This window comes from Nannospalax galili, unplaced genomic scaffold (assembly GCF_000622305.1).
Source record: "Nannospalax galili isolate Female #2095 unplaced genomic scaffold, S.galili_v1.0 scaffold53, whole genome shotgun sequence".
In the NCBI taxonomy this organism is placed as follows: Eukaryota; Metazoa; Chordata; class Mammalia; order Rodentia; family Spalacidae; genus Nannospalax; species Nannospalax galili.
This window is the reverse complement of record NW_008332852.1, coordinates 407,108-417,263: the sequence shown is the minus strand read 5'-3', so window position 1 is coordinate 417,263 and position 10,156 is coordinate 407,108. Positions and strand designations below refer to the sequence as shown.

At 34.9% G+C, this 10,156-nt stretch overlaps 1 protein-coding gene across 3 annotated transcripts in view; it reads right to left on the bottom strand.

Moving 5' to 3' along the window:
• The window catches only part of Lama2 (laminin subunit alpha 2), a 679,163-nt gene that overhangs the window by 355,466 nt on the left and 313,541 nt on the right, over positions 1–10,156 (bottom strand). For all 3 annotated transcript variants that reach the window (XM_008827821.3, XM_029560968.1, XM_029560969.1), the window contains exons 9-10: positions 6,521–6,620; positions 2,981–3,141 (exon numbers count right to left, since the gene is read on the bottom strand). In XM_008827821.3, coding sequence (XP_008826043.1) covers positions 2,981–3,141; positions 6,521–6,620 — 261 coding nt within the window. The remainder of the gene's footprint in view (positions 1–2,980; positions 3,142–6,520; positions 6,621–10,156) is intronic.

Genomic DNA, 10,156 nt, shown 5'->3' with positions numbered 1-10,156 from the left:
AATATAAAGAAATTAATATGCAAATGTTTTCTGATTAATATATGTTGTGAAGGTGAATACTTATATAGATTTTATTTATATCTATTTTACATTCTTTCTACTTATACTTAAAATCAGTAATTTGATCTTAATATTACATGAATATACACATACCTGTACATATCCACATATATACACATACAAACACACACATGCACACACACATACATACACACCCACATTCACACACGCAAATAAATACACATATATATATGCAAACATACACATATACATATAGGCATATATAATACACACATACATACATACACACATATAAATATACATACATATACAAACATACACACATATTCACATACATTTTCTTTTTTTAAAATTACAAATGATTTTTTGTTTTTAAAAATATTTTAGTTGAATTTTTGTAATTTTTGCACTATCTAATTTGGTAGTATTTAGATCCCTTCCCCTATTCAGTTTCTGTTTTTGTTCCCACCCAGTTAACTTACCCTATTATATATCTAATAAGGCCTATAGAGTCAAATTTGTGTCCCCAAATGTCCTTTACTGTGGGTTCATTCACTGGAACCTGGTTAACCTACCAGGAGTCCCACCCTTGAAAGACTGCCTCTTGCCCTCCCAGCAGCTATCAGTTGCCACAATTTCCTTAGGTTGGGATGGGGTTTCTTATCCACTTTCCTATGTCTATGCTGTGATTTTGCTCAACTGAACCAAAGATCTATCATTTTCTTCTACTTCAAGTGTTCAACATTTTTCTTCTTATACAGCATTTTAATTCATACTGTTATAATGATCGATTGACAAAACTACTTCATGTCTCTATGAACAAGAAGGAAATATCACATTCATTTCTACATTAATAAGTGTTCCTTTCAGTAATTAATTTGGACTCATTTGAAATACTCAGCTATTTACTACTCTTGTAAATAAGAGGTAATAGGCAATTAATCACAGTGCATTGTTTGTACATTGATATAGCCCATTATAATACATTGAGATATAATTGTGTTATGACATAATTTTTGATATAACTAACTTACTCATTACACGCATATACTTTTCTATTCTTACAGTTAGGCTAATATTTTATGAAACTTGCTTTCTACAAGTTTTTATAACAAGAAAAGACTTTTTAAGAGCTGATATATTTCTATTTAAAATATCACACAGTTGAAAGACATTTCTCTCAATGACAGTACACAGTTAATTTTTAATCTCCTTTATGATTTCAGAATTGCTGTTTATCGTAGGCTTTAAATTGTGCATTTAGACTTCAAGTGTCTTCACTGGGGGAGGTATCACTCTTTGCAGTATGTGGAGCCAGGCAAAGAGCTGGCTTATGAAGCTCCAGGAGCTTTCCCTCTGAGCTCAGCTCATCACTACAGCTCTCTGGTGGCAGCCTTCTTTGCACTGTCTCCTACAGAAGCTGAAGGAAATGAAGTTTGCCTCTCATTTGTTACTCTTCCTTAAACACAGCAGATGTTACCATTCTATGAATGGTCTTGTATGAAAGTGCTTCCATTTTCTTGTTTGATTTCCTATATTCTATAGACTCAGGAAGTTTTTCTTCTCTTTTAAGCTTAGCTCTACCTGTCCTCTATTGGAGCAAGTGGCAAAGATGAGAGAGTTTTGGAAAAAGGAATGAGACATAAGCAAAGTATACTTCTGTACATTTTAGAGGAACTGAAAGTCTATAGGATTTCCCCAACAGGCAGTCAGCTTGGAGAGGAGTCCTGAAGCAAGCTATTACTCACTCACTGCTGTCCTGTCGTTGTCTTGAAGAACAATTTGTCATTTCAAATAATACCAAAATGAAATGCACTAAATCTAAGAAATTTACTGTGTTCCAGCACATGACAGCTTTCACAAGGTCTCCTGGACTTTCTACTCACTTACACAGACAAGTCAGAAGTTCAGTTTCAATAGACCAAGACAAGTACCTAAATTGTCTCTAACATAATACATGCATATTGTATAAATACTATATTCATATACTTAAATGTACTTAACTACTGTGTTTGTGATATAAGCATATTTATATTCATTATAGTTGTATACATACATGTAGACACACATGTACCAACTATAATTCAATATTTTATATATGCCTACATAAGCCTTACAAGCTAATAAAGGGAAGAGTTAACCTAACTTAATGACTTAATGTAAATGTCTTACTTTAGTGAGGTGCCACCTGAAGTTTCATGTTTATATTAGTATAGCATGGCAACATTTTCCAAAGAATTGTTCATTTTTTCAGGCATACAAATATGAACTAATCAGAACATCATGGAACAGAGTTCTAGAGCTAAACCAAACCTGTCCTATCACTTTGTCCTTGTGCATGTCTTTGTTTCCTTTGCGTGTGTAAGCTGCAGGTGTCATGCATCTCTTACTATCAACATGATGAGCTATTAGCTGAGAATGTACAACAAATAAAACTGCATTTCTGAAAGTACTCATGGGAGAAATAGAGTCTTTAATCAATTCCACTAGGCCTTTTTGGTAATTAAACAGAAGAGTTTAGATATGGTGAGAATTTTAAGACCTGTTTCAGTTCAAACTTCAGGGGATTATATAAAAATCCAGAATTAAATCCTTGACAGAATTATCTTCAGAATTGGATGCAAAGTGTAGATACTTAAAGAGTTTCTATTTTTAGTGATAGGTAGATATAGCTGGGCAACAGAAGGAAAGTCTATTATTATGAAATGACATGAAGTATTAAAGACGACCCACCCTCTATATATTTGTAGTTTTCCACAAAAATGCCAGGTGGCAACGTGCCGTGCTGCAGTGAGCCTGGTCAGTATTTAGTGGCACTGACAGATGCACCATATACAGAATAGACAGTGCATATTATAGGAGAAGTTACAAATACTTAATGCTGGAAGATGTAACAGATAAGCCAAGGTTAGCTGTTTTCTGTCTTGAAAGTGGGACACAACTAGAATAAACAATGTACCTTGCAGTTACAGGGCCCAACACAAGGGTCCTCATTTGTGCTCCCTAAGCCACTGCAGTTGCAGGGTTGGCAGTCTGGGTAGCCACTGTAGCCCCTGGCACACTGACCACAACTCATGCCTCCAAAGCCAGTTTTGCAGTGACAGGATCCTGGTGTCAAACCTAAGGGAAGAGACATTACATATCAGCACTTTTAAAGGAAATATATATAATGTAATTTTTGAGGTTTGAATTACAGTTACCTTTATGTTCTATTTTGACACCCAAATTGGATTCTTCTATACATCAATAAAGTTAAAACTAAAGGGTTTGAAGCTTAAATAAATTCTTGCACTGGTTATTCTAACAGTAGTACTATGTATCTTTAAAAATATTATGAATGAAGCCGGGCCTGGTGGTGCACGCCTTTAATACCAGCACTCGGGAGGCAGAGGCAGGCAGATATCTGTGAGTTCAAGGCCAGCCTGGTCTACATAGTGAGTTCCAGAAAAGCTGGGGCTACAGGGAGACCCTGTCTCAAAAAGGCCTAAAAAGTAAAAATAAACAATATTATGAATGAAAGGCAGGGGCTGGTGAAATGGCTCAGTGGTTAAAGTATTTACTGTACAAGCATGAGGATCTGAGTTTGTATCCCCTGCATCTACATGAAAGCTGGACATGGCAATGCATATGTGTAACTTCAGCAATAAGGAATCAGGGAGGGGCAGAGACAGACAGACCCACAGAGCTTGTTGGACAGTGAGTGTAGTCAAATGGATGAATTTCAGGCTCAGTGAGAGACCCTGTCTTAAAAAAATAGTACAAAGAGCAATAGAGGAAGACAACCAACATTAACCTCTGACTTCACAGTCATGCACAGAAAAGTGTATGTATACTTTCACACATGTCCTGCCCCATGGACATGTACACACACACCACACATAAACTGTAAAAAAATAAAATGAAAGATAGAAGGATGACACTGAAGTATCCATGAAAGTCCAGCTACTGTTTAACAGGCCTACAGGAAACAAAAGTAACAGTGGTCAAGAGGTGCTTTCCATAAACTATGAGGCAAATGATGCTACACTGTGAACAAAAAAGCAACACTCTGCATATCTGAAACCAAACAAGCCTGTCCACCACAACACAGATGGAGGAGGCCTTTGGGAATAAACACTGATTACATACAAAAACTTAGCAATGTTAATCTGTTAATCTAAGGACATTGCCATTACACCACCACTGAAGAAATGCCCATAGCGGGCATTCATGGGAGATGGCTTTTGGACATGGAAGAGGGCTATGAAAGCAGGTTCAATGTCACCTTTTTTTAAAATATAGAGAAATGTAAAAGGCAATTTTTCGCCACATGAACACTTTTAGTTTCTTCTTTAGAAATTCTGTCAGGGATGCTACTGCTGCTCATGACTTTGATTAGAAAATGGGAAAAAAAATAGGAAAAATGTCAAATGAATGAATGTAAGCAATAGGCTTTCAAAAGATGGAAAAAAAGAGGAAATCCATAAAATGTAGTCTTCATCAGGCAAAGACAAAAGAGGAAGAAGAAATCAGATTATGCTATGATAAAAAGCAAAACTGAATGAAAGGAATATTAAATATATATGAATTAGTCAAATAGATTTGACATTATTACTAACATGTTTGTGTAATATGCACAAGAGCGATAAAATGGCTAGAAATATTGAACATAAAGAGCTTATGTATACATAAGGAAAGAATGTATAAAAAAAAGGAAAAATAGATTCAGTAACCATGATTAGAGCCAACAAATATACACTCAATGCAACAATTTTCATTTAAATCGATAAAGATGTAACAAAGTGATTTGTTACAGTTTTGCTTCAAAAAAGTACCAAATATTAGTTCAGAAAGATACAGACAACCAAAGACATTAGAAATAAAAAAATATTTTTCAGGGCCGGGCATGGTGTGATTTCGAGGCCAGCTGGGTCTCCAAGTGAATCCAGGACAGCTCAGGCTACAGGGAGACCCTGTCTCAAAAAGACCAAAAAACAAAAAAATTGTTCAGAAAAAAACTGGCTCAGAATGACATCAAACTACATTAAATATTTACAGATGAATTGGAAAAAAAAAGATATTTGAATTATATATTTTCAAGTGCATAAATATTTACCAAGGTTTATAGTCGTTTACTTTATAAACATCGTGGATTTATTAAGGCAGAAATTATCTGAGATCAGGTTAAAATTTATCATGGAAAGTTGAAAGGAAGAGCAATATCAGAAATTTTCTAAGATTTAAAACAAAAATCTAAAAAATGTTAGAATCTTTGTTAACCTAACACTGTATCATATGTTTACTTTTTTTTCTATTCTATTTTACTCCTTTTGTGTGTGTGTGTGTGTGTGTGTGTGTGTGTGTCTTTTTTGAGATAGGGTCTTTCCAAAGAAGACAAGCATTCAGTAATTGAGATATAAAGAAACTGTTCCAGACACAGTATATGCATATAATTTTTGGTTTGTTGATTTTTATTTTATGTGTATGAGTATTTTGCCCACATGTAAGTGCACCTGTGTGTCAATACCTACAGTGTCCAGAAGAGGGCATCAGATCACCTGGAACTGGACTTAGGAACAGTTTTTAGTTGCTATGTCGTGCTGGGGAATTGAACCCAGGTCCTTAGTGAATTGAGAGAATTCCTCAGGGAATTGAACCCAGTGATCTTAACTGCTGAGCCATCTTTCCAATCCCAAGACACAGTATATGAATTTAATACTTAAAATGTTCAAGACAATCGACCTGAAAAAGCTCCCAAATATTTAATATTAAGGAGTTAGGTTTTCATTAATATTTTGAGTTCAACACAAATTTCATTGTATTTGGCTTAAATTAATGTCATCATTTTCCCCATCTTTAATTCATGATACTATCCTTTGTCCCTCACAAACACTTGATGTCAACGCTGTCACCAAAGTCTCACCAGGCCATCACTGTTTGCTTCCCAATGTGATACACACATTCCTCAGTGAATGTTTCCCCTTTACATTAGAACTACCTGAAGCTACAAAACAACCTATGTAACAAGATATGAAAAATTACATACATCATGTTAGCAATTTATACACATGTACACTTCTGTTTATGCCTCTTTCTCTCTACATACCCCCATAGAGTCATCCTCATAAGACCATTTTTGTCAAGGACACACCACATAGATGACAGTGGCCCCATAAGATTACATTACTTATGGACACTGTAGTTGTACAGTTCACACTAGGACATTTTTACAACTAAAATGTAAAATGACAAATTTCAGAATTTATCCCTCCCATGAAGTGACATGTTACTGCACATGTATATCAAACAGATGATCTGACTCTTCTTGCTTTTAAAGCATTATAATTAAGCATAAATTTAATTTAATTATAGTGGTGAATAAAAATCGGGTCCTGGAGACAACACTGATAGATGTCAGAATACTGAGCGTATGAATGGAATTGACTGCAAAATACTTCAAAGAGAATCATATTTGCTGTCAGTCCTGTTTTCATCACAGCAGTGCTCTACGGTGCCTCACCTCGCCGGGCATATTTCTCATCCTTGACACAGACTTCACTTAAAGAACCAACTGGATCACAGTGACATGGCTGACATGGTCTTGGATAATTTGGTGACACCTAAAAAATATTTCAATGCTTTAATCAAGTGAATTAGAAACACCAATATTTTCAACTTAGCAAATATTTAAGAGCAAATTAGTTTTTAAAATACACAGTAAAGTTTGGGTAAAATTATAATAATTTATCTTTAATATATGTTGGCAAGTTCTCAAATTCATTTTTTCCTAAATGGAAACACAGAGTAAAGCGCATGGTACTATGAACTTAAATACTTGTCTTTCGGATTCAGTAATCATATGGTTTTGCCATAGAAGTTTCATCATTTTTCAGCTTTTGCAAGATTTTATGAAGGAAATCATGATGAGGAGCCTTCAATTCCTATATATTTTTAAAAACCTGTTTTGTAACCACTGAATTATGATCCTAACAAAGAAAAATGGCAGTATTTTCTTGATATGCTTTAATATATATTCTATAATGTAGCTTACCTAATGATTATGCTTTTCATTACAAGAGTATAAAAATAGCAATGTAAAGTTTTGTCCCACTTTACTTCTCAAGAACTTTCACAGTGATCATGGCACAATTATTTAAATAGATGTTTATATTTTTGCTCAAAAAGGGCATGATAAAATATTTAAATTAAAAACTTGCTTTTCTAGAAGCCTGCACAGCCTGGACAGAAACACAGCGGAGTCTGTAATTAGACACTGAGCTCATATCCCAGTGGAGCTACTTACTATATGGCCTTGTACAGTTTATTTACTCTATTATAATACAAGGATAAAGCAAAAAGCTACTGAGATGTTATAGAAAGTAAAATGAAGAATGACACAACATATCTCAGAAGATTTCTGGCATATATTAAGTGCTTAACATATAGGGTGGCTATTACTGTTGAATATTTTAATTAAGCAAATCTAGACTGCTCATAATATGGTAAACATTTTTGGTTTCCAGATTGAATTGGGGGAAAAAACCTAAATTACTTTTCCAAGAAATGAACATATACATACTATATGTACATATTTATACGTGTGTATGGTTATACTTTTCTCTGATAATCTATACCTTTCACATGTTATCTATATATGATGTTAATTTTTAAGTAGAAATTCATTTGCAACTATAAATCACGATGTAAAAACTAGGCTTGTCTACATATCTGATTGATTGTGACTCAGGCTCACAGAACAGTTTCAAAATCATCATTTGTTCAAGACACTTCTAATTATCACCCCCATGAAGCATTATATGTAACATAGACATCCACTTTGCCCTAAACAAGCTTACAGGAAAAGTACTATGACACACAAAAAGTACTATAGACACACAAAAAGACCCTCAGGTATCAAAAGAGAAGGATAAAACCATAACCAGTGAAGTCACGCAGTAATTTTGCGGAATTAGTAACATTTAAACTGGACCTTGAAATAGTGAGAATAATTTAGAATGGCAGTGAGAACCAGGCTTTCTACCCAGAAAAAAACACAAGAAAAAATAAACCTCTGTGACATATTGCAAGAAATAAAAATTCCTTGGGATAAACATTTGACTCTCACTAATATGATTTATGAGCATAGTGATATGCTGGAGTTAGCCAACTCTCAAGTTCATTATCAAATGTCATGCCAATTAGGAAAACCCACGTGAATCATATTGTTGATAAGAAATTTCTAACTTATGAGATTGTATAAACTGACTTGTTCTATAATGATTTTAATGTTATTAGAATAAAAATTTAGATTACTACCTAGCCCTCTAAGTAAACTTTGTTTACAAAGATCACACGAATCACAGTATTTAGTAGATCACAGTATTTAGTAGATAAATCTCTAATCAAATTAAATTTAACAAAACCAAGGGCCTCATGCATGCTGGGTTAAAGGCCTTATCAATAAACTCCCTCTCCAAACTTGAAGACATATTTTTATTTATTAGTTCTAGTATTTCATGCAATGCATTTTGATCATATTCAGACAACCTCCCTCTTTTTCAATCCCTTCCCACTAGCCCCCTTCCAATTTCATGTCCTCCATTATCTTGAGAAAGCTTAGAGGCCTGAGTTGAATTCATGTATTTCACACCTAGCAAACAAGGGATTAAGCCAGCTAAATTGAGTAAAACACCGTGAGATTTCCATCAAGCTGACCTACCAAACCAAATGCATGTCTCAACAACTCCCATGCACCAGTGAGCTTACTACTAATTAGGCCACATTAAAAATCTTCAGAGGAAGAAAACGGAATCTTGAATGTTACATTATATTATCAAATCTTACAAAACATAAGAATCATACATTAGTAGATATAAGAAAATTCAGAAAAACATGGTTATCATTTAACAAACAAAAGTGAATAAAATAGACCCTGAGGTGACCCATGTTGGCAGAATGGCTCAGTGATTACGAGCACTAGCTGCTCTTGCAAAGGACCTGGGTTCGGATCCCAACACCACATGGAAACTAACCATCATCTATCACTCTAGTTCCTAGTGATCTGATGCCCTCTTCTGACCTCTGCAAGCATTGCATGACACAGGTACATACATTCATGCAGGTAATATACTCATACACATAAAATCAAAATAATGAAAATATTTAAAATTCAATGGATGTGTTTAACAGCAGATTAGAAATAGCAGAAGGAAAACTTGTCAACCCAATGGCATGATGTCTCATAGACAGAAACTATTCAATATGAAAATTGGAAAAATATTAAAAAATTAGCTCTAATAATTAAAAAGTAACTTGACATACAAGTAGTTGGAGTTGGAGTCCCAAAGGAAGAATACTTTCATTAAAATAATGGACCACCAGAAATGCATGCCTGTAATCCAAGCACTTGGAAGGTAGAGGCAAGAGGATCAGGAGTTCAAAGCTAGCCTCACCTACACAGCGTGTTTGAGCACAGTCTGGGCTACATGGAAATTTGACAGAACAACACAGCAAAATGAAGTAAATAGTCTAAAATGTCTAAATGTGTACTATAATCTAAGTTTATGACTGCAAGAAGCTCAGTGAACCAAGCACAAAGCACAGAGAAATCCAAGGAAACACATCGCTGTCTCCTGAAGCTGGGAAATATTTTCTGCAGAATGACTGCCAGTGCAATATACGTGCTGTATACCATACGAAGGTTCTCTCTCTGTTGGTCACCCTCCTCCCACTTGTTTTTCTTCTCTTCTCTTGCTCCCTATTACAAATAGTCTTTATAGATGCATAAATAGTTCTTTGCTTTCAGGACACACACAAGCAGAAAAATGGCCCAATCTGGTCTATAGGCTGGCTTTTCAATACTTGGTATAAATACTGAAAGGTGAATCAAAAGGGAGCATCTTCAAGCCAGCCAACTGGCATCTTCCTGAATTCCAGAATACAGGAGAATGAAGGAGGAGGTAATAAGTAGGATACCATCCTGGGCTGAGAAGTGAGTTCCAAATCATCCTCAACTATACAGCAAGATCTTGTCTCAAAATTATTCAACTAATTAACATCATCTACTGAATTAAACAAGCACTACATACAGGACAGCAAAGATGACGGCCCTCATAAGGACTAGTGAAATCTGTCAGATAAAGATACAGCATCTTTA